The following is a 26,793-nucleotide window of genomic DNA, read 5'->3' as shown; positions in this document are numbered from 1 at the left end:
ATAAAACGTGAATGTGTCAAAACTCACAACTACAATATAAAAGCATTTGAAAGAAATTACATTAACGTTAGCATTAGGGTTTTTGTCTATCCAGTAACACTATTCGATTGCAATAAATTGACTCTAGTTTAGTTTGTACTCCTTTGTTGGCTGGACTTTTGGTAATACATTAGTGATTACTAAGCCACATCATAATCTCCCACAATAAGTGACAAAAAACAAACACTAGCTGGGCATAGACTTAATCAATTTATTTTTTAGATTAAAACAAAAAAACCATTGCACATTGCAAAATAAACTATTGAAATTAATTTAAATAGATATGCAACAATTAATGAACCCCATTATATCTCATTTACCCAACTCTAAAGCACGTACAATCAAATCCCCAATATTATGGTTCACCCCCCTCAAACGTCACTTTAAATATAGTGTTGATAAACTCTTTTCCAGTTGCATCAACTTTCTAAGGAGTTTTTTAACAAAACAAAAAACAAATTCAAAGAGCCTCACAACAATTATCTTACAAATTTGAGAAAATATCATTAAACTCAAGCCCTTCAACCCCAACCCACACTACTACTCTTTATTCATTACTGTATGGAAGAGAGCAACCTCGCAAAAAATAGATCACAAGAATCCAAATGACCGTTTGTACGTGAAAGATTTGCAACAGATCGACGACCTCCTTCCACAGTATGATTTCGAGCCTAGGGGGTTCAAGTCCTTCCTCCATGGATTTGGATCAAATGCTTCAAGAGCAGCTGGAGTCGATGCGTTTCGACGCTATGGAGTTCGATTTGTTTCCTCATTTGGAAGAAGGTACGGATGAAACTCCATTTTCAACCCCTAAAGAAGCGTTTTCACCCGAACCCTATGGAATAGAGGGTAATTCACTTGGTGAAATAAGTGTTGCATCTCCTGAAATAACTGTAGCTGGAACCAAAAAGTATGTTACTATTGGCGACTTGAACTGCGTACCTGATTCCCCAGAGACCACTAAAGAAAAATGGAGGTTTTTCGCAAGTCAGAAATCAATTACAAGAAGAAGATAAAGTCAAAGAAGAAGCGTAACGTGTTGGTAAATGGTAGATGGAGGGAAAATCTCTAGGTCACAGAAAAAATTCGAAGAGGCTGGTCTAGTTGTTATAAGGGTTCACAGGGAGAAGCCATCAACTTGAACGAGGTGCCAATAGAGAAGGTGCAGCTGCTATGGGGGTCTACCAAGAGGAGAAGTATGACATGGGATTGCTGGTGATACAAGTTGCTTGTGCCTTTATGCTAAGATGTAACAATTGTGCTGTTAGTTTAATTTAGTTAATTATGTTAGTTATGTTTTGGATTTAGACTTCATTAGCATTATTTCCATGTATTTTTTTTTAAATATGTACGGTTTGTAATGGTGGTTTCATTATTGAACTCTATGTAGTATGTGCTTAATGACAATATTGCTAGATATTGGGTTTTCATAAATCGAATGTATTAGAAGATTGAAAACCATACTTAATGGATTACTTAATGTGTTGTTAATAAATTAAATGACGATCGTCCTTATAACACTAGTGAGGGTATTTATATATTACATTTTTTGTAAATATATAAACTACACAACTTGCCAAATCATTAAGTTTATTGGTGAGTCTTAACTCAAGACTCATATACAAGACTTTATAATTTAACTCAGGACTCATATACAAGACTATATAATTTAAATCAAGACTCAAATACAAGACTATATAATTTAACTCAAGACTCATATATAAGAGTAGTGAGTTTATTGGTGAGTCTTGAGTGGAGTCTTAACTCAAGACTCATATACAAGACTATATAATTCTTGCAATAAATTGGTATATAATTTTTGCAATAAGGTGGTATATAATTTTTGCAATAAAGTGCTGCAAGATTGTGGGGATTCTAAAACTCATTTTAAGACTCTACAAATTTACAAAAGGCAATATGAATTTTTTTTAAGGCCAATAAAGAGCTGCCAACTCATCAACTCAAAAAAGTTGTTGATTTTTATAAACCAAATACATATATAAATAATGAATCTTGAGGGAGTCTTGGGATATTGTGTTAAAAGTGGAGAAAGTCTGGTATGAGTCTTATAATTAAAAAATTTTAATACCTTAGTGGAAAGCTGACATGGTAGAGTCTCAATTAAAATTCTTGGTCTGGGGATAAAATTACCCTAAAGAAATAAGAACAAAATATAACCAACAATGAGCCTATGAGAGAGTAAAAGAGTTTTATGAAAGTGCATACACATAAGTGTATAACCATATACACAAGTAATCAACTAAATTATTGTCCATAGTAGGATCACTCCAAAATGTATGCTGGATTGATGGTTTACTTAATTTAGTACTTAATCTAACATTATGCGGAAATGCTTATAAATACAAAATTGACATAACCGTATAAATTAAATTCTTAAAAACTGAGTAATTAATACTTTATATTAAATATGATTTGGGCCCAATACCAAATTATAGAGTTAGTAAAACAAGCGAGAAAATATGTTCCCTAATAGCAAATAAATTGACACGTACAGACTTATAATGTTCTGGTGAATCAACCAGGTACATATGCACTGTCTTTTATAAAATCATGTATAGTATCATATACGATGTTAGGAGTGAATTAGTAAGTTATATTAAATTATACCAACAATCACGAATACAAGGGTGACCCACGGCCACGATAAGCGCAAAGCAATGTATGTCTTGGAGAAAAGATGTATTGTCATCATTGTTTTGTGTGATACACCAAGTAGTTGTTGTATATATTGTAAAATGTATGATATTGTGAAGTGACTAGTTAATATTATGTACTCCGTCTTATAGACCTGTTGTAACTAAATGAACTGGAATGTATTGAACTGCTACCGGAACTTGGTCGAACTGTTAATTAATTGGATGTGTACTTTTAAGCTAGTAATGTAACTTGTAAATGATAATATGACATGTAGTTGTATGTGTACTTTAGCGCGTGTCATTATCCCATAAGTGATTAGTTTCCCCATAAATTTATGTCCAAAGTAGAGCCTTTTAGTTGTTCTCGTTTAATGTATATTGTTAAGCTATTAAATAACAATTAACTACTAACTTGTTTTTAAGGAACATATACAGTACCATCAAGTCATGACTCATGTCCAGAGCAATTGTAAAGTATACAATCAAGGCGTATTAGTATTAGATTAGGGTTTCTATTTAACCATGGTTGAGATTTAACTGAGTAAAAGGTTTGCGTCGGTTAGGGTTTGTGCCTAACTATGGTTATGTAACTAGGGTTAGTATTTAACTTGTAAGTGTTTTGGATTCAAATAATAACATTTATTATGCAGTGGGTCCAACATCAACCTTCATATTGCCTATATATAATTGTGCAACGATGATAAACCTTCACCACACAACCATTTTCCCTCTTCACTCCAAAGCAACTAGCAAAAAAAAAAAAAAAACCAAAAAAAAACACCCACAATAACAAATTTAGTTTCTAATTTACTTCACCTTTTCCGACTAAGCTTTTTCAAATAGCTAGTTTACCACATTTTCCTGTTGGGTACAACCTAGAACTTGTTACAGGCACCACATATTTTTGGGCTAGAGGGCATAGATCTGTGCCAGAAATTAATTTCAATAACTATGTGTATTTTTATAGTGAAAATGGTAGCATTTCCCTCGATGAGGCTGATTTAATGGATTTGCGAACTGCTATTGCGAATCCTGAGAGGATCTTGCCAGCCAAGATGGACAAGCTTATGATGATGAATGCGTCCGGAAAGGTCGTCCCCGCTCATTTGCCGCACACTGGGGATGTCGTTGTACTTCCAGAGGTACAAGCTGTCATTCCCAAGCTAGAAACACAGTTCATTGAGTATGAAGGGGTAACTAAGATTATCCCGAAGCTATTGGTTGATAAAATCGATCCAAAGCCAGTCATACCTCGTAGCGGGAAGATATACCCCCTTACTAGGACAGCTTACACCACGGAAGTTGGAAGCTTAACTGATGCATTCCGGATTTTGCATGTCCGGGCTGATGTGACGAACGTGGCGTTCATGGTGTTCCGCACTGAAGTCATAGATGGGAACCCTCTGAGCCGCTATCATGTCATCAGAGTCACTCCAGAAAATGAGCCACGTAAGGATCTTATTGCTAGAGGTACAAGCATAATTTTGTGGAACGCTAGGCGCATTACAAGGCCTTCGTTTGAGGATGATTTTAAGTGGGCGGTGCAAACACACAATCCAATGCTTTTTATTATCACCGAGGCCCGGGTTGGGAAGATTACTTGTGAGAGGATGATGAAGCTACTAGGAACTAGTTTGAGCTGGAAGTTGGAAGAGACAAAAACACTGGGTGGAGGTACAATAGTAATGTGGGATGCTAATAGAGTCACACAAGAGGTGCTTGTGTCAGAAAATCCAAATCATGAGCTCCGTGTGTTAGGTCGTGTTGGAGCTAAGAAGGTATGAATTACATGTTTTTTGGAGTAATTTATAAACTAATGCGTATGGATTTGATTTAAAGAGTAGTTTATTTTGTAGACTAACTAATTAATATATTTTGGTAACATAAAGTAGTTTATTTTATTTGACCTTTATGTAAATATTTAACTTTTTACTGATCATGATGTATATGTATTATTTGTTTAGTGTGATGGAGCAGGACCAAGTGACGCTAGGTAAACATGGCGAACCATGCCAGATGTTTGATGCAAGGTGAGGTGTTTGTCGATCAGCTACTCAATCGTGTGGGAAGCTGTTGAAGTTATTATGGCGTACTTAAATTAATAGTTGTTAATTTTGTTTGTTGTGCAATATTCATCCTAGTAATTGTAAGTATAATATTTGTGCTCAAATATTATATATCTTATGTGTAACACGTTTGTTGGATTTGGTTATTCTGTAGCAGGTGTTTATGGGTTGTATCGGATAATTTGGAATATGTATTTTGTTTATGTGTGATTGTTTTTATGTGTTTTGTTATGTTAAGATCGGCAATTGTGTAATTTGTGTGGTTACAGTGTTGTTTATGTACGAATTGGACTATCAAATCTGTTTACATCGGATCAATTGGACTCTCAACATTGTACGTTCTCATAGCAACAATAATGACTTAGTTTCATCTCAACTGCCTAATTTTTTTTTTAAAGTGCACTGATAAAGAATTTTGGCAAGACTTCTTTAATCTAATCTACTATAAACATTCTGTAGAGATAGCGAGGAAAGCCTTAAGCATAATAATTAAAATAATTATATAAGTTATTAGTATTACCATGTCAGTAACAGGTGAATAATATGACAAGCTTCAAAGCACCCTATTTAACAATGTAGTTGAAACGTAAAGAAGAAATGAGATATTTTATACTTCAGACAATCTTGGTATGTGTAAAATTTGGATCATTGTTTAGTATATTCATTGAATATGTCAGCTAACAATTACATGAAGTCTTGTCTTTATTTATTTTAACAAAGTGTGGAAATAATGTAGAATTGGAGTAAATATATGGTGTTAAATTGAGTCATGTAAAGGAATCATATCAAACGAGGCACTAAATAACAATAAGGAATACTTAGTTTAACACTACAATAAACACAAATTCCTATTACAATTGTTTTGACTTGTGTGGTCATACATTCAATATTTAGAGGGAAGAATCTAGTATTCCTCAGTTTCAATGTATAGAAGAGTTAATGTAGCCCAAAACAAATATCCATGAAGATTGTGCTTGCAAGTTGAGTTCATATTTTATAAAATTGTTATTTTAATAACCAGTGTATGGCAGGTTGAAACAAAATATGTTAACAAGATTAGACACGGGTTTACCGAAATGCATGCTCAAAAGGTATGTGTAAAAGATGGATCCCCAGTTTATTTTTTAGTTTAACATTTCATGTTAATCCCCTATGACAGTAATATGCATTTGTCATCGTGTCATTCTACCGTTCCACATATATTACATGTAAGAGTGATGTGGGTACAATATAGTGTAAAAGAAGATTGACTTTTCAAGTCAATAGATGATATGAAATTCAATTGTGTTAGGTAAAATTGTTACATGTTGTACTTAAGCGGACAACTTAGGACAAGTGGCCCGTCTAACCAAATGTCACATATGAACATTCTTACTGGATAATATTTGGAACCTAAGCCTAATTGGGCATATGTAGATGAAGATCATCAAACTGGCCCATATGTTGTAGCCTGGAGATCAACAAACCGGCCCATATGTTGTAGCCCTTGATGAAGGGGTATTTTTGACATTCTCTATACAATTTATGAAAAAAGATTTTACAAAAATGTAGCAGTGGGTAATCGAACCTTGTATGATGTGGTTGCAAGTAGGGTCAATATACCAGTTGTACAACTAAGATAATTAATATTCTTTCCACAAATGTTGTATAATATATAACTTAAATAAGTACAATGGTTTACTCATGATTTGTTTTCCGGTTTTATTTTAATCTGTTATTTTAACTAATTATATTCTAGGGTAGTTGTGGCATCCTACGGAATTATTACAAGAACGAGATTACATGTAAAACACTAAGTGAATAACCCCTAAAAAACTAATAAAGTATCTGATCTATCTGTGTGTGTATACATAGACATAGAGCTGACAAATGTAAATACCTACATCGCTTATCTTAAAAAAGTAAATAAAGTAAAATAGTATTTGCATGAAGACCAAAAAACTTTTTACAGCCACTGAAATTAGTGAAGTCGAATATTATTTTGTTTACTTTCCAGTCGGGTTGGTAAGGGTATGTTTTGTACCAAGTGTTTGTTTCTTTTATTTTGTAACGCAAAACTGAAGTAGGCGTCCCCATCGAGCGAGTCGATCACGAGCAGAGGGGTGCTCGATTTAACTCGAAAACTATGTACATGTGCTCAACTCGTCATCGCTTAAGTTTGCAGGAAATAACACCTGCTCGACTAGTGCTCGTTATATTTATGAGTCGAGTCGAGTAGCTCACGGTCTGCTTGTTAATATTTTGGTTTTCCTATTATTATACGCCTTTATCTAATTATTGTTCATTTCATAGTATTTTCCTTATTATATATGGGTATTATTTGTCTATGTTTGATTTTTATTATATAAATTGAGACCTAATAAGTGTCAAATTTGTTGAAACATAATAATTTTTATTGTTACTTCTGTAGTAATAATATTTTATGGAGTTGCTCACGCGCTTATCGATTCAAGTTAGAGGTTGCTCAAGTCGTGCAAGTTAACAGCAATAGTCGAGTCGAATTCGAGTCGACCTAACTCGAGTCGAATTTTGACCCACTTAGTCGACTACTAGTTGGTCGCGAGTTGCTTAACATAATTTAGCAACCTTGCGTACGTGTCATTGCTGGTGTGTGTTTTAGTATATAGTTATTGATTATTGATTTTAATTGTTGAATATCCTATATATTTCGTTAACGTTTAATTTGTACATAACCTTTATGGTATAATTTTTGGAGTGATTCATATGTATAATAAAACAACACACTTATAAGAATACATCATTGATTAGTTGATGATGGGGAGTTATTTCTTCCCTTCAAATTATATATTTCAAGTTATATATATCTATTACTCCGTAGTTCATAAACATTTGTCCATTCAACCGATTCACGGTCACGGGCAATGCACAATTTGTAGTTCGGATTTTAATTAACCAAAAAATTTAATTTTACCAATTTTTAAATTCCATATTCCATTCATTGAGAATAATCGAACACGTACACACAATATAAATTTATCCCCATATGTTTAAATCACAAACATCAATCACAATTCTACAAATGAAAATAGTTAAAAATAGTTATCAATCATATATATATATATATATGTATATATACATATATATATATATATACATATGTATATATATATATATATATACATATATATATATATATATATATATATATATATGTATATCGTAATAGTTTTAAATATTTCGTTGTTGTACGATTAAATTGTATAACCGTTTACCACAATGTTTTAAAACAGTAAGTTAGATATTAAAATTATACAAGTATTGTCTATGTCATTGCATGGTTGTATTTTCACTTATTTCAGGGATTGTATAAATAGGTAATTTGTAAATACTTAACAATAAAATATTGCCATATTGTGGTTTTCAAAAAAAAAAAAAATATTGCCATATTGCCTATTGGTGCACAGTTGCACACATCATGTTTGTGCTATACCATATCTTCGGAATTTCGAGTAAATAACTTAAATGAAAAATAAAAAAGGATACCTAAAGAAGAGTATAGCCAACCCTATAATCCCAGAAAAAACATCGTCCCTTTGCCGAATCCGCCGCCTATTCACAACCCTTTAGATCCGGCTACCAGGGTTGTCTGATCCCCTTTTTTACACACACGCAACTCATTAACGGTATTAATGGACTATTGAAGTTAAGTGCGGAAACAAGAATTACGAACACACGGATCCAGGGAGTTCTTCTTAGAGGCATGTCGGTGGATCTTGAGTGATGTTGGTGTGAAATCGTGTGGTCGCTTCCAAGGTTAAAAGGTTCAATTGGTAACATGTACTCTTAACTTTCTGTTTTTAAACTAATGTTGGTATTGGTTAACGATTAGATAACATTTGAGTAACATGTGATGCTGTGTATTAGAATTTAAATGTTCAGATAATACCGATAAATTGTTAAATTAAATTCACTGTGTTAATTTAAAATATTAAAGTCATGTAAACTCATCTCCAAATCTTTCCAATGTAGTGCCCTTATGTATGTCCAGGTAATTTAGATGTTGGGATTCACAAATTCAATAAAGTGTTTCGAGATTTAGATGATTTGGGTGGAAATGCACAATATATCTAGCACCGTTTTCATGTTTATTTGCGCTTTGAGTTTAATGGCTACTAATAGTTGGGTTGTAATATTGTTATTCGAAGTTCTATTCTAATAAACACGAATTTGTTTAACTTTATGCCCTTGTTATTGAATAATAGTGTTTTGGGCTTGCTTTTCAGTTGGGAACACTACTTTTGGTATGCTAATGAGAAGTGATTTAGTTTCTATTGAAGGGAATTACTAGATGTTGTGTTACTTGGTCAATGTGTCCCCAAGTAAACAGAGTTCTGATCAAGTTAACAGGGATTTATCAATTGGGAACACTGTTTTTTGTATGATAATGAGAAGTGCTCACTTTTGGGAACAATGTGCTTGCTCCATTAATATATAAATATGAAATAGAAGTTATAATTAGGATATGCAAGTGAAATTCGATTGATCTTATTTTTATACAACATAATGACATATAGATCCGTAGATTGATACGTGTTTGACCCCTTTGGTGAAGGCGCACAGGCACTACAATCCTTATCAACTCTCCTTAATAAGCCCAACACTTAATAAGCCCTCTAATGTACCTGGTACCTGAGTAGTATGTCATGAATTAAGAGTGCAGACGCTTAATCCAATTTCAAACACATATACTTGAGCATAAAATGTCATCCGACTTTTGGGGTTCGCTTGAACTTAATTTGTTACTTCTGAATACAGATTATACTGTCATAATGTTTATTCTTTATGTGATGTCTAGAAAGAGGGTCAAATGTATCCTATTTGGTTTCAATTCATTGTTGAGGAATCCCGACGCCATCGACTGGTGAGTTAGTTCAAAAAACAGTCATTTATTTTCCAAAAATAAACTATTTTAATGTTAATCTAATCTATATAATATGGTCATCAACTAATATCGAACAGATTCTTCCTAAAAGGATCGGTGAGCATATTCACATGGCATCTGGGAGTTTTTTCATTGCTAAAGGACACCAACGCCACCGTGGTCAAATTTTCCGAATAAGCATAAATTTGGTAAAAATGGAAAAACAAAATAAGCTTGTAATTGAGGATGGATGGACAGAATTCATACGTCTAAATGATATACAATTACGAGATGTCGTTGAGATGTACTATTTTCGGGATTGTCATTTTAGGGAAAAAGTAATACTAGGTGGTTGGGTGGTAGAGGACGGTGATGATTGTGTTGATGATAGTTTTAAAATTCCTGTTGATAATGAATCACGTACGTTCAACACTCGATTCATAGAGGAGTACATAAACAAGGGGATGATGGTAAGAGTATGAAGCCTTGTTGGTTGTTGGGGAATATATATATATATATATATATATATATATATATATATATATATATATATATATATATATATATATATATATATATATATATATATATAGTTTCATTTCATAATGTATTCTCTCCCAAAACCCTGTTACATACTAATGTCAATTCATTGACTCTTAATGGCAGTACGTTCCAGTTGCGTTTGCAAGGGAGAATCTGAGTGGCTAACCAAAGTTAGCTGTTGTGGAAATCGTAGTTGCTAAAACAAGCAACTCCTATCGTGCATCGATGCAGATTAAGTATGATGTGTGCAAAAACGTAGTGGAATGTATGATCAATGAAGGTGTTAAGTCCATGATATCAATAGAAGGATTTGGAGTTGGCCAAGAATTGACAGTGGAGTATTTTGGTGATGTGAAACCTCCAATATTCTACATCCCCGAATGAATTTGATTTGATTTCGGTAATCTAATTTCCTTAAATCTAAATAGTACACAGTTGACATTGGTACTCATAAGTCAAAACCCCCTAGTGTTAGTTTCTGCGTTTACAATACTAGTAAGTAGTGCTATAGATTACTACGTTTGGTTGATAATATGACTTAAAGATTGAAAATCTAACTTATTGATGTTTTTCTTTGGGAAACGTCAAATATATTCCCAATTAATCTTGTGTATGGCCTTCTAATTATAATAGGCTGTAGTTTGTAATGAACCTTGTGCATTTGTAATGGGCTGTAGATTTGCATTGTGCTTATTTTTGTAATAGAGTTATGTTATAATAATCTGCCATAACTTAAAAACAGTATAGATAAGCAAATGTGGACTGGCCTGTAAACATGACAGACCTGTAAGGATGTCATTGGGCTAAGTACTATATGAACCAAATGGAGTGAAAAGTGTTCGCATTGTATTTGATTCTGGGTTCTCAAATAATATATCTGGCAAGGGTCGTTTATCGGATTGGGCTGGGAGGCCCAAACTGAAACAGTACTATAATCCATTACAAATTTGACCGACGGAAAAAACTCCATTAAGAACATATGGCAATAATGAACCCATTCAGTAATACAAAAAATGGTTACAAAACCATTTATTAATACAAATGGTTACAAAACCATTTATTAATACAACTAAGGGTTTAATTTTGAAAAATGTTTGGTAATTATTATGTGTAACAAGTGATCGTATTAAATTTGGCTATGAAATTAATCCAATTAGAATTTGCGAAACTTATATAACCATTTATATTGTTTACATTAATATATATATATATATATATATATATATATATTTTTCGGGGTTTTTTTTTTGTTTAATTTTTTTGTTTTTTTGGTAACAGCACTAATAAAACCATTTTTTGTTTTTGGAAAAACCCAATATATAACCTTTTTAAAAATCAAATAAAGAAAAAACCCGAATAATAATCCATGTAATTCATACAAAGCAATAAGTCACAATAACAATCACTTCTTAAAGTTCCTAAAACTTTATGTTTTAGGGAATTAGGCAGATACTAATGTCAAACGGGCACAAAATAATACAATTGTGTACATGGTCAGCTTTAGAAGGTTGCCGATACGTCGGAAGAATTTTGGGGTAGGCTGTCACCTTCGGGAACATAATCCAAGTGACTAGGCAGAACATTGTCTCGCATCTCTCCACGAACCTATCAACACATGGAAAACCATATTAATAAACAATCTTAGCCTAATGAGAGTAGTAACATAGCCAGCTTTAGTTATAAGAGGAAACGGCATACGTGAATTTTCCTTACGCAATTCGTTGGCGTATCATCGGCTTGATCAACCATATTAGCTACGACTTTTTTGGGCTGTGATACATATAAACTCCACAATTAATAGTATGTTACAAATCAAGTGACTTATTTTTAGCGTATTTATGCTAAACAAAAACATTTAACTTCTACCCAAACAAATTTATAAACAACAAAAAAATAAAGGTTTACCTTCTTTTTGGGAGGTACTTTGTACCCAATTTCAGCAAGGGTTTTGTACCTAACAGCTTTGGGCCTTCCTCGACCTCTCTTCTTGGGAATGGGGTCTTTCAGCACTACTCCAATGTCAGGAGGCCCACCGCAGGGTTGCTCACTTGGTGGTTCATAAGGTGCTTCATCATTTGTCGAAGGTTGGGGAGGAGACATCGAAGGTGGCTTCTGAACTGATGATGATGTTCCCCTTTCATCTGCACTAGGTATAACCGTAGTAGCGCCATCTCCAGGATAACTCATTGCAACTGTTTATTCTAGCTTCCTGGTCATACACTTGGTCACTTCAGACTTTAATCTACCAAGCGATGCTAACACCATCTCCATAGTCTCATCGTTAACCATGGCCGCCTCATCACATATTCCTTCAAACACATTCATAAGCCTATTGTAGCGGATAACTTCAACATACTTACTTGGATCATGGTAGGAAACCTTCACCCTAGTGTGCTTACGCATTATGTCTTTGCGCCATCTGTTAACAATGTACTTGTTTGGCACCTCCTTCACAAAATTTAAATCAAGGATCCTTATAATGTGCTTACACATGATACCATGTGTTTCAAATTTACAGCAGTCACATAAAATCTCCTTAGTGTCTGTGTTGAAGGTTGCACAATAGAACCGTCGTCGATCTGTTAACACTTCCTCGCTTGACCCTTCAGGGACAATCCACACACGGTCCTCAATTACATATTGAATCTCATTCTCAGACACCTTAATTTCATCACGAGGATAGCAGTACATCATCCTACAGCATTCGGTTTGAACCTCTTGAAACTTTGTGTCAGTGTAGAGCTTTTGAAAAACCTTCTCCACGTTGAAACCAATAACCAGTCTTCGAAGGTACTTAGAGCATTTTGCGTCTGCGTCCGTCTCATCTTTAACCCGCTTTGTCATAGCTCTAGAGTACTTTTGTGGGAATTCGAATAGTTTCGTCCGACAATTAACAAAACCATCAAAAAAGATGTTGATTCTCTCCACTCTTTGTGTTGTCTTCATTCCAACCCAAAAATATTCCTTCATAAACGCGGGCACCCACATATGGCGTTCCTTAAAAAGCACAGTCAGCCAGTCATTATCGTGCAATTCATACTCTTTTACAAATGATAGCCACCTGCTTTCAAACTCTTTCACTGTAAAACTTTCGTACACAGTGGCCTTAAGCACGTTTTTGAACTCCTTATACCTGAAAACAGCAGAGCAATTTTATTAAGTAAAACCAACAATGATGGACACGTATATCTTTTTTTATAATAATATTGTTTTATGAACGTAATGGAACACATATTCAAATCAGTTTAATTTTTTTTTTTAACGAGATAAGAATGTTGTAATGCACTATGATTATAACTCTATGTAATACTAATCTACTTGTTGCCCATTGAGACGCATACTGTTACACCGTATACCTTTTACATTTACCCAACTTCTCTGGAATTTTTTTCATTATGTGCCAAATGCACCAAAGATGCCTTGTTAATGGCATGATTTCCTCTAGTGGCTTCCTCATTGTAGCCGCTTGATCTGTTAGAATTGCTGCCGGTGCACGATTATTCATGCATTCTAACCATTGTTTAAAAATCCAGTGGTATGTATCGCAATCCTCGCGGGAAACCAACGCACATCCCAACAGAATTGATTGTCCATGATGGTTAACACCTACAAAATTGACAAATGGTAAATCATACTCATTAGTCAAATATGTAGCATCAAAGCACACAACATCTCCAAACTCTTCGTAAGAAACACGACTCCTAGCATCAACCCATAATACATCTTTCAATCGTCCTTCATCATCCAACCTCTGTGAGTGGTAAAAATTTTGACTCCCAACTTGCATTTTGGCAAAATAAGCCATCATCGCCGTTGAGTCACCGCCGACCATTTGTAACCTTCGTTCCTTGTACACCTCGTGTTGAAGGTCTTTTACAGTAAATGCAATATTCTCGGGTCCACCACTGTCATTAACCATACAACTATGAATTTGGGATACTGGCACACCCTCCTCAAAATAATTCAAAAGCTGCCTCCTAACCCTGGATGTATAATTCTTCATCCGATACTCCTTAACTAGCTTTGCCTTGCCTGGTGAAGTTAAGTGGGTATGTTCCAAATGGACTTTCTTTAAAGTCCACACACCATCCTTATCGAGACTTCCATATATCATTGCTTGGCAACCACATTTTTTAGACCGCCGTTTTCTATGACTAAGTTCATCCTCACAAACTACACCATCAACAACTCCACCAGACCCAGATGGATCCATTGATTTTGCCCTCTTCTTAGCCTCCCTCTGAGCCCTCATGTCTGGTCCCCCCCAACATTCACACCTCCAAGTTGTTGCTGTCCGATCTCTTTTCGAACCCTTAGAATATACCCCTTGCACTCTACAAACCCCAAAACCTTTTTGTTCGGCATATTCTTTGTAATATGCTTCCACATCTTTCCAATTGTTGAACACCATTCCAATTTTAGGAGCCTCGACATATGTGTGTACACTAACATGATTACTAGCCACCGTGGTTTCAACCGTCTCCACTGTTTTGATGGGGGGCCTGTGGGTTACATAAGTTGGACTAGGTGATCCAGGATATCTAGGTGGACTGAGTTCCCTCTCCACATAAGGTACAATTTCATCTCCGACTTCACAACATTGGTGTCCATCATCTTCCATACACGAATCCCCTATGCATCTGCACCTAACCCCACTCCCCTTATCTTGCAAACCATCCACAAGTCCAACAACAGCAGGTGACACAGTACAGTTCTCCATGTCTAGTTTAGACGTCTTCCAATTTCTAAAACAAGCAAACACATTCTAGTTAGAGTGTCAATAAACATTACTTTCGAATGGCCAGTTAATCTAAATAGTTTAATCTTAAAAACTTTCATATTGTATCAAATATCTCTAACCTAAATCAAGATCATTAATCCACTCTTTCAACGACTACTTTAATCTACACTAAAACATATAAGAATATAATACTCAATCATCTATACTTACACAAATAACAATAATCCTACTATGTGATTTGAAGATATCAATACTCTCACTTAGTAAAACTTCACACAAACCCATACGTACGAAACAATTATAAAATTATTAAACCATTTATATTAACCTTGCGACATCCTTAATACCACGCGATCAAATCTAAAATCAATTCCCTATTAAGCTCTATATACACGCCATACTTACGATTATCCACCAAATAACCAATGCTCCAAATTACTAAATAATTGCATTACATTAACAATTTTATTACAATACTAATCATACATCCTTTAAATTACGTACTCCTTATTAAAACTTGCAAATAAGTACACAACTATTATATATCAATGCAAATTCGTAAAAAATCTCTAACACACACCAATTTTAATACAATTTCAATTACTTTTAACACATGGAACATAATATAAGTCCAGTAGAGAGTTTAAAATAATTTATACATAAATATTCATTAATATATACAAAATTCGATTACATTAATTACATATGAACAGGCAAATTTACATTAATCCAATTACAATCAAACTTTGAACTTACTCTAGTATTCGAATTAGCAGCAAATTGGCTCATTCGATACCAAAATCACTCGCATCAACCTCCTGATTCCGAACTCACTTGCCATAACAATGGATATAATGGTAGGTGGTGTTTTTGAATCAAGCACATCAAAACAACAGCAAGCACCATTAGTGGATATATACAAGACAAATCCTTTTGAATTCAAAAAGGGCCATTTTCATCATAAGTGGATATAAATAGGACAAATCATTCACAAAGTAGCATGTATTATTTGTGGTGAGGATGGACATACATTTTGCACTATGACGTTGCTCTAAATACATGACGGCGGAAGATAGACGGCAACATCAACCGTTAACATTTTTTGTCTACGAGGCATCCTACTCAGCAGCTGACTAATTGCCAACTTTACAAGCCCTCCTTAAGTGGCAGTTTACTGTTCACTTTAATTACAAAAGGGCCATTTTGATTCGAAAGTTATATTGATCAACAAGATCAATGGGGGCGCGCCCTAGATCGCAAAATAACTTTCAATCTTATTACCCTCCGATCTTTTTTGCTGTAGGATGGAACCAACTAACTAAAAGGTAGGTCGTAGGTGTTAACCTTGAGTGTTACCCCTACCATATGAGCCGGGGCCAACCTTAGCTTCCTTGCTATTCCTAGCAAAATCTTCTCTAGGTACTCCTAACAAATTAAGCATGGGAAGAGTCAGACTTTCATAGATACACAATAAATATAATACTCCCTCCGTCTCCTTTTGATAGTCACTTATGAGCATTTTTTACGGAAATTAATAAATACAAATAAAAATAATTAAAGTACATTGAAAAGGTAAATTGACATTGGGTATGCAAAAAAGTAGAGAGAGAAAGTAATAAAAGTATATGGGAAAACAAAATTTACATGGAAAACTTAGAGCCTGTTCACATTTACTGAAATGAGTTGACTGAACTGAGCTGAACTGAACTTATTGGAGCTGAACTGAACTGATTGGAACTTAACTGAGCTGAAATGAATATTTTATGAGAGAGGGAAATTAGGAGCTGAACTAAACTGATTAGAGCTTAATTGAATTGATTAGAACTGAACTGAATTGAAATGAAATTAAGTAAATGTGAACAGACCCTTAAATTTGCACAAATATTATTGCAAATTGGTGGGAATTTTGGTAAAAAAAAATTAATATTAATTATTGTTGGAAAAAGCAAATTGGGTGAATATTTTGGGACTAAAATTTGTTCATAAAGGACTATTAAAAGGGGACGGGGGAGTAGAGCATAAAGACGCTTTAGGAAGTTGTATTAAATTCACATATCATACATGAACTGGTTCCTTAAAAGCTTGGGGAACATACTTAAACAAACCTAACCAACTTTGAAAATCTAACAAATCCCTAATTTCAAACATAAAAGGTACAGAGTATATCAAAATTAAATAGATAGCCTTAGCATCACAGCCAGCCAAAAGAGTACTCCTATCTTAAGGAGTCGCAGTGTCGCACTGTTCCAAGTGTATTAGTAGACTTTTTTTTTATCAACACCTAATGAAAACAATACATATGACACTATTAACCGGTCAAGTCAGACAAAAACATCTTAGGGACTCATTTGGGAAGGACCCCTCTAAAGTTAAGACCACCCTAAGTTAATCAATAGTTGCGACCTTTTAAGTAAGACCGACCATACTTAGTACCGCTGACATCAATTTTTTCCTAGCATCAAACTCCTACAATTCCTTCATGGAGAATTCTAATTATGTAAGATTTAAAAATTATCCTCAATCCTTATCTGAAATCGTAGCCTGCAGATACTATAAGAAATTAGAGGTGATAAGAGTAAGAAGAACACTTCTTACATGTTGCAGTGTATGTACATGGATATGAATATTCGTGATATAAAGTCCATATACTTCAAACTTACTGTATAAAATGGAATTATTGTTGAATTTAGAAAGTCAAAGTGCTAAAAATTGTATCAGTTTATATGGCATTTCTTTTTAGGATCAAATTGCCACCAATTAGAATTACACAATGCTTGTGATTCCACAGCATCTTCAAGATAAGTCACCAAAAAGAATCATTTGGACCTCCTTTATTGCAAGAACATCTCTATGATATTTCTCCACTTTCCACAAAGAAACTTTCTATCCACAAGTCAATATCCCCTTCCAAATCTTTTTAGTGGACTTCATCTTCTCCAATTATTTAAAGACCATATGAGACTTGAGACTTATTACGCGCTGCCAACGCTTACTTTATCGGTATTGGTAAATATTACTTCCATTTAAAATTAATAGTCACATATGCTTAGTGCACTTTAGTACTTTACTAGAATGTCTAGATTATCATCACACTTCTTTTCACACCTAAGATAAAAAAACTTGTTATTAAACATATTTTAGTCAAAACACAAAATTCTAGTTCGAAAGTGAGACAATGTGATTACTAATTCTAAACGACGCACAATTCTCATCTCATTCCTTATATTTCACTTTTTAACAAAATTCCCTCTACTGAATTCTTTTGACTTGTACATGAGAGTAAGCTAAGTAATAACAATGTCAAAAGACAATTATAAGAGGATAGATAAGGAATGTTACAAAGAACTTTATACGTAGTACTAGCTAAGACTAAATGATAATTTCATATAGGAACTCAAACACCACCCATTTCTTGTTGCTTTAAGACCATTCTGTTGTTCTTTGTGCTTAAACACCCCTTTTTCTCTGCATCAAAGCTAGCATGGACACTGTACAATACATATACAACAGTAGCAAGAACAGAGAAAAATACAAATCGAATATACGACGGTCCATCGAGTGAGCCCAACAAGAAAATGTTGAGGAATATAGACATTGATGGTAGCCATGGCATCAAAGGAACACCCCAAAACTCAGGTTTACGTGCCTGAGGAACGAGCCACTGAAATAACTGCAAGAGCGCTATGGCAATGATGGCACATACGCCGAGCATTATATCTTGAAGTCTACCAGATGGTACAAAATGCCATATTAGTGTGAACAGAATAGAGGTGACTGAAAAAGAGCAAAGGAACGACAATGTAGGCCACGGATTTGTCGTTCCTATAGCTACATATCGTCGATAAACTACAGCATTCGCGACCATGTAGAAGACAAAGAGCGTGCCAATTGATACTAGGTTGAGAAGAATATCAAGATCAGTGAACATTGCAATGGCTGCTGTCAAAATTCCTGCAAGAGGAGGGGAATTGGTATTAAGGACATATGAACCTTGTTAATTCATCAAATGTAACATTAAATTCAACTTAATCAAGTAATCTAAAAAGTCTTGAAAGTTGAGATAATACAAGTTACACTTGCACATACAGTTAAAATAAATTCAGATAATACAAGTACAGAGAAGATATTCAGATAATATAAGTTCTTTAAATCTCTACGAGTTGAATGAAACAAAGTCTCGCAAATATATGCTATCATCAAGGAGAAACACTAAATTCGTAACAATAAAAGATACAAGTAGCGCATCTGTTTAATAAATTCTCAAATACCCTGTGATATGCACAGTTATGATTCTAGCCGCCCTCCTAATAGAGGGGAAGCTTCACAAGCAATATACTTTCATTTGAAAAGAACATTTTTGATTCCATTGAACATCCACCAATGAGCATAACTTACTAAAGATTGAGCACTTGAAAACTTCTCAAAAGTGATAAGAGTATTCCACTTAAATAGTCTATCCACTAAAGCATATATCAAAAAAGGAAGATCATCAAGAGAGCATATTGCAACCAAAGCATCACTTTCATAAGAGCTAATGGTACAGATCAAAAGGATATTAAGAACAATGCTTTTTTTTTTAACAAAGTCGGCGTTCTCAAGCAACTTAAATAGTAACTAAAGTAGCTACTATATTCACTTTACCCATCTAAACTTTCCTAGAATCTTAAACTGAACATTAGAACAATGACTAGCCTTTTGAATCAAAATCTAGCGCAACTTTCCTTGGTATCTAGTCTTTACAAAATAGGAAACACAACCTTTTTGCACGTATTTGTATATTTCCAATCATCAGAGGTCTCAAATGGAGCTTGAAACAAGTATAGGTACATAAATCGTGTTAATTCAATAAATGCATATCACTAGATTCAGCAATTGACGATTAACTGAGGTAATTCTTAAACCATAAGATGATTTAAAGATACAATAAACCAGATTTCCTTTTTTGGCTTATGAATCTATACATCTATATTAAAAAGCATTTCTAATAAAGATCATGTGCCACGTGTTATAAAATAAATTCATTGCCAATTGAAGGTAGTGCAAGCCAAAAATTGAAGGTATCCCTAAAAGGAAATTTCTGAGAAATACTTTATTTCACTAATTAGCTTAAAACTTAAAGCACTTAAAATTAGCTTAAAACTTCACTAATTATACTTACATTTTACATTTTTTTACAAATGTTTCAGTAGTGCAGTGGTGTAACATATCAGATTTCAATTAATCAAAACAATTTTCTTAGGTTTGATGCTTTTTATATATAATTCAAATGTAACAAATAATATACAATACTTAAAAAATTTATGTTTAAAATACTCAATTTTCATGACTCTTTGAGCCACAGAAAAAACATAAACGTTTTTCCCATGAATTTAAAGCCTGAAGTCCCTTGGGATCTCATACAGCCATGCTTATGATAACCTAAGAGATTTAAAAGCAACTTTATTGCTGAAATTGAACCCTAAAGCTTTACACCAAGAGAGCACTTCCTCTCTAAAATCAGATGTTCTGTCCAATAGCACTTCATGTGTGATGTGTCACCGACCAACCCAAATTCTAACCCCAAAATAAGCAATAAAATTATAAAAAGGACATGAGATATTATCTTCCCCGCACTCTTCATCTTACATCAAATACTCGTTTCAAATCCATGTCACTCAAATATAAATATCGACACTTAACACATTATACCATACTAAAAATAAGGTGGTTACACTGAAATCATCACACTTAATATGTACCCGTATCAGACACGAGTACGCAACTAACACATTCAAGACCTAACAACAAACTTATCCTCCACCACCACCCCCATCCCCCCACCTCCCCAAAGTAAAAAGATCAAATTTAATAATCCAACAAGTTTTCTTTTACAATTCCCACATTATACATGAATGGATTTTTATTGCAAATGAAAAATGGCCGACAATTACACAAAAACAATAAAAATCATAAAAGTATGACCCACATGTTGTTTCATTTGCGGCTTTTGTAATCCATTACTAATGATCATTCATCCATATCTTCCCATATAGTCCAAAAACAACACGTAAGGTTGTCTATATATAAATTTTCAGGTTATCAAAACAATAATAAATATGTTATGACAACATTTCCCACATCAACATGACACACTTCAGCTACCATGAAAGTTGAAGTTGTACCTATGTATATTATACAAGACAACAACTATATCATCAGCAATCTTCTAAATAATCGTTTTAGATGTATCACTTGTGTGAAATTTTAGATCAACCAACTTGTTCAATTGAATACACTGACGTTGTTTATTTGTTTTTTTTTTTAGTTTTGGAAAGAGTTTATTTACGACGATTTCTTCATGTTTTACTCGAAATTTACTGGCCATTGAAAGTACATTACACAAATGATCCCAAATAAGCATCCATGAATTCTAACATTCAACTCCATTTGATTGTCATTTTAATATGTCATTAGTCTTAAAACTACATAAAATTTCTAATGAGGCAAGAATATACGGAGAACATTTTTTTAAAAAAAATCAACTTTAAAGTTCAAACTATTATTTGTACTCCGTAATTGTTACGTAAGCACATATAAAAGTGTCACATACTGTAAGTAGCGTCAATAATTAACCAATCAAATTACTCGACAATATCTACTTCAAAAAATATTTTGTAGGGTGCACTCATTAAATTAGTACTAGGTCCTTATTGAAAAAGCATCTTCCAACCATGCTCTTCATAAAACTGAATTTTTTTTTCTAAAACCGAATTATTCTTCATTTTTTGCCAACAGTACATCCTATATTTTTTTATTCATGTAGAGAGTCACAAGAGGCAGTCGTAGATGGCTATATACTCGTAGATGCAAGACTCTTAATTCATATTAAAACTCGACCAATTAAGCTCGATGACATTCTAAATTAAATTGCATGTTAAACCAATATAACAGCTATAATGACGTATCTTTACTTTTATTTATAAAAAACCATATCAAGTACATACTGTATTTCTGTTTACCTCAACTTATTAAGCTAGTAATTTTTTTTTCATGGTGAAGATAACATATCCATATATTAATAAGCAATTTACAAGGAAAGCAAATTGCTCTACATAATCCAACTACAATAACCCTAAACACAACGGCCTAATTGAGAAAAACAAACAAAAACCCATAATTTAGAGTCAGTAAAAAAATACTGTATACTTTTTTTTCCTCTTTTAACCTAAAACTTTAATTTATTTTTGTAGGATTTTAACCTAAAACTTACACGATTCACAAAGAAAGCAAAATGCTTTACACAACCCTATAATAACCGAAAACACAACGGCCTAACTTGAGAGAAACAACAAACAAAAACCATGAAAAAACAAAAAATCAAATATACAAAGCAACCAAAGAGAGAAAAAAGAAAGGATAAAATAAGAGAGTATAATCATTTAATTATTAAACTCCGTAAATAGAAGGATGAATCCAAAATAAAATCATACTCCCTTCTTACGTATTAATTATGAGTGGGATTGGTAGTCTGGTAGGAAAAAAATAATAAAATATATATGACGGTGGAATTAGTGGGTGATGTAAAAAAAATGTAAAACTATAAAAAAATGTTGCAATTTCAAATCTAAAACTATAAAAAAATGTTGCAATTAATATGAAATTGATATAAAAAAAAATTGCGATTATTATAAAACGAGTGAAGTTATAATAAAGCAAAATTACATTCATTAACACCAACTTAAGAGTATGTTGTAAATATTAACACGAACTTGTGTCACTTGTTAAATTGACATAAACTTGACATTAAAGAGATTAAACATTCAATAACACTATATGGCATCTATATTATTTTATCTTTCCAATAGATTAAGATCTTTTTGAAGTAAATGATTGTTGAAAAGGAGTTTCATATTTGTATAAGGGTTGAAAGTTAAAATTAGTTGTTTAGTGTCATTTACGTTAATTTTTTAAGTTATATAGCAAGGTAGTGTCAATTTAACAATTGATATTGGTGTCAATAATTACAAAACTTCACAAGATTAGTGTCAATGACAGTAATTTTGCCTAATAATAATACTCGTAGTAGTAATGAGTAGGAACGGTGAGAAAAGGAAGAGAAAGCAACGTTACCGAGAAAAGCGGAAGCGTTGACGGGTGTAGATGTCCTCGGGTGGACCCTAGCAAACCAAGATGGAACTACGTTTGACCGTCCGATCACACACATGTAACGAGCTTGTCCCAACATCGACACCATTAATGATGTCAATATCCCAAAACTTGCCCCACTTCCTATCACTTTTGACACCCATTCCAATCCTTTTTCTCCCTTGAATGCCCCTGTAAATGCTGCTTCTGGGTCTATCTGTACAACCCCATCACCAATATTTACCAAAAAAACAAATATTTTTGTATTAGTCCAATTTCGCATAATCATCAATATACATTATCCAACACAAATACTCCCCTTGTTTTTAAATATGGGTAATGATGTTATATATAAGCATTTAATATACTTTTTAAAATGGAATTAAGTTGGAAATTCATGAAAAAATCACTCGTAAATCAGTGTAATTAATGTTAGTTTTTCCTCAACATATATTTTTTTAGCTTCTTAATCATTTTTCTTTAAATATTTGTTTTATTCCTCCATTTGTAGAGTTTTAGGATAAATTAGAAAAAGTATTAAAATATGAAGGTAGTAGAATAAGTAAAAAAAAAAAATTGGAAAAAAAAACAAAAATAGATAAGAGTATATAAAATTAATTAAAATATAATTTATGTTGGATCCACTAGTTAAGAGAATGAATTAAATACTGTAAAAAGAAATGAAGCATGCATTTAAAAATGACTAAAAATAATATGTGGAGTAAATATTAAAAAATGGAGGGAGTAGACTATTTTCGTTTCAAATTATTTATAATAATTAGACATTTTTTACTCAATCTTTATATAAAATCGTCATAAATAATAACAATGGTAGTGCTTGAAATTGTTTTTATTTGTAGAATGAAAGAAAGTCCCTTCGAAATATTGTTTTTATGTCAATGGAATGGAAGGAGTAATATAATATTTTTAAATGTGAATTTGGTTCATAGAAATAGTTTAGATAAGTTAACAAAAATAGTAAAATAAAACTAATGGCAACAATCATAATTTCATTATCACATGCGTACTTGTCAGAATAGTTTGACCTTTCCAACTCAGTTAGAGTTTATTGCTTTCTTTTTTCTAATCCACGTAGTCAAAATATTCCTCAATAAAATCTCACAATCAAACTTTTTGTATGATATGAGTTTCATACAAACTATGAGTATTTAGAATTTATTGTGTACACGCAAATGTCAAACCTTTTATAGTTGAGCTACCAAAAAGATTTAAAAATTACACAAAATTAAAAAATAAATAATAAATAAAAATAAAAAAAAAAAAAAAAAAAAAAAAAAAAAGTAAACTTAAGTTGATTTTAAAGAAAAAATACTCGTATGTTTTAATTTAGAGTAAAATTATAAAAATAAAAATTAAAAAAAAAAAAAATAGTGGTAATAAATAAGAGTAAAAAATAAATATTATTTAAATCTTTACTCTGATCTAGAATAGTCAATATCCAATGACATTAGACTCCTTATTTTAACAGTCATGCATCATTTTTCATTGGAGCATCTTTTACCATACAAGTGATTCCGTTTGGTGTGGCACCTATGACCTGATGAAGTATATTCAAATGCATCACATGGAATATTAAATTCATATTTATGACAATTTAAGATTATAATTACTCAATAGCTTTCCATAACCTTCAACATCAAGATTTTTAACAATATGTCAATTAATATAGTTGAATTAGTATTGAATTTGATTATTTCTTTTTTTATGACCAATTGGATATGATTATATGGTACAACAATGTATCTTGGTCTAAATCTCGCATATATTATTGTCATTTATCGATGAATTTTTTTAATTATAAATGAAATAGTATAATTAATTTTTAATTATTAAGTTCAAAAAATGAAAAAAATTGATGAATTACTTTAAGGTTGGGGTTAAACTATAATAGCCAAATAGGACCCATACTCCCATGAAACAATAATTAAATAAAAAGTGAAAATATTAAAAATGAATTTTGATTGGGAGACGTACGGCGTCGTATGGAAGGAGCATGGACATGGAAATAGACATCAAGCAGTATAGAACAGTGACGATAATAACCGAACCCGAAACTCCAATTGGAATATCTTTAACCGGGTTATGAACTTCCTCAGCCATTGTCGAAACGGCGTCGTATCCAATGTAACTCAAGTAAACCAATGCTGCTCCATTAAATACTCCGGTTAACCCGTATGGAAAAAACCCACCCGGGTTATTCGGGTTTTCTGGTTTCGTGAAATTCTTTACATCTCCTTTTGTGTATCCCAACACTATTATGAATCCAATGAATATCAAATGTAGTGCTGTTAGAAGCATGTTCACTACTGAACTCTCCCTTGTACTGTTTAAACAAACAATCATCTCGTTAGATTTGTCTCCATATAATACCGATATATATTTTTAAATGTTTTTAATTTGTTCAATTTTTTTTATATTAGTGGTCAAAGTAATGCATGTTCCGAGTATAATGTACCTATAACAAATTATGATGGTGATGATGAGAACGACGAGGACGGCAATGACGTCGATTTCATTGAAGCCTTTAGGAAGGAGAGAGAGAGTAAACCTCCATTTAGAGGTGGAGATACCGATTGCGGTGCCGAAGTAAGCGGTGAAACTTCTAGCAACGGCGGCATTGGATAGTACATAATCCAACACTAAATTTGCTCCAGTTAAAAATGCAGCAAATTCCCCTGTTTCATTATTACATAAATTAAAATCCCATCATTTTTTATTTCCAAAAAAAGAACAAAAGCAGAGGGTTAGAGAAAGGTTAAGGTTACCGAAGGTGACGCGGAGATAGGTGAAGGCGCCGCCGGCAAGGGGGATATCAACGGCGAACTCGGTGTAGCAGAAGGCGGAGAGAAGAGCGCAAAGGCCGGCAATGGCGTAGGAAAGGACGACGGCAGGGCCAGCGTAAGAATGAGAGGCTTTACCGGCGGTGACGAAGATGCCAGCGCCGACCATACCGCCGATGCCGAGGGCAACGAGGTCGTACCAACGGAGGGATCGTCGCATGTCGGGCCCGGAGCGGGCTCGGACATGGCTGAGCTCCTCGAAAGGGGTGGAGACGGAAATGGCTCGGCGAGCGAGGCGTTGCGGGGTTTGACTCAGGGCCCGGAAGTAAGCAGAGATGGTGGAGAATGATGAGGAAGATGATTCTATAGATTGTGCCATTGTTGTTGTATTTGGAAACTTGTATTGAAGATTTGAAGGGGAGATGAGATGACTCTGTTTTTGGGTATTTGGAAGGGAGGTTGCTTGTTTTGAGAGTGGAGAGGAAGAAGGGACGGAAATGGTGGAGTTGGAAAGTGGAAAAGTTGCTGCTAATTAGTTAAAATAGATGAAGGGGTAGTGAAAATATAAAGGAAAAAACAAATGTTGAAATTAAGAATTGAAGATAAGGACAGTTGTGTTGATGGGTTTTCCACTCCCTATGAGAGTTTTACTCTTACATTAATACTTTCTGTATCTATTTTTTTTTTTATCTAATTTAACTTTTTACGGTTATTAAAAAATAATTTAAAACAAATTCCCTTCATTTTTAGATACTTTAAATATTTGCTTTTTTTTTTGGGTGAATTTTTAGGAGAAATTGAAAAAAGTACTTATTTCGGGGCTTTTTTGGATTTCCTGGGATACTGGTCACGCTCTTCTGGCAACGAGACGGTCCAACCTGCAAAACAACAAATATTCCAATCAACGGAGTATTCGCCTCCGACGATCAAGTTAGTGATC

The 26,793-nt window shown here is 33.5% G+C and overlaps 2 protein-coding genes across 2 annotated transcripts; both read right to left on the bottom strand.

The window, feature by feature from the left end:
• Positions 1 to 11,544: 11,544 nt before the first annotated feature.
• Positions 11,545 to 14,907, bottom strand: LOC145627801 (protein FAR1-RELATED SEQUENCE 6-like). The gene is made up of 4 exons (XM_081680147.1): positions 13,544 to 14,907; positions 12,093 to 13,320; positions 11,886 to 11,957; positions 11,545 to 11,792 (listed from the first exon to the last, which is right to left on the bottom strand). The coding sequence occupies exons 1-2, from the start codon at positions 14,905 to 14,907 to the stop codon at positions 12,384 to 12,386; spliced, it is 2,301 nt and encodes a 766-aa protein (XP_081536273.1). The 3' UTR covers positions 11,545 to 11,792; positions 11,886 to 11,957; positions 12,093 to 12,383.
• A 3,321-nt stretch (positions 14,908 to 18,228) lies between these two features.
• LOC145626866 (cationic amino acid transporter 7, chloroplastic-like) lies at positions 18,229 to 26,371 on the bottom strand. Its single transcript, XM_081679336.1, has 5 exons — positions 25,839 to 26,371; positions 25,529 to 25,748; positions 25,048 to 25,396; positions 23,038 to 23,269; positions 18,229 to 18,879 (listed from the first exon to the last, which is right to left on the bottom strand). The coding sequence occupies exons 1-5, from the start codon at positions 26,230 to 26,232 to the stop codon at positions 18,323 to 18,325; spliced, it is 1,752 nt and encodes a 583-aa protein (XP_081535462.1). The 5' UTR covers positions 26,233 to 26,371; the 3' UTR covers positions 18,229 to 18,322.
• Positions 26,372 to 26,793: the final 422 nt, after the last annotated feature.

Source organism: Chenopodium album, chromosome 4 (genome assembly GCF_948465745.1).
Source record: "Chenopodium album chromosome 4, dcCheAlbu1.1, whole genome shotgun sequence".
NCBI classification, from domain to species: domain Eukaryota; kingdom Viridiplantae; phylum Streptophyta; class Magnoliopsida; order Caryophyllales; family Amaranthaceae; genus Chenopodium; species Chenopodium album.
The sequence above is the reverse complement of the archived record's forward strand: the minus strand, read 5'-3'. Positions and strand labels throughout refer to the sequence as shown.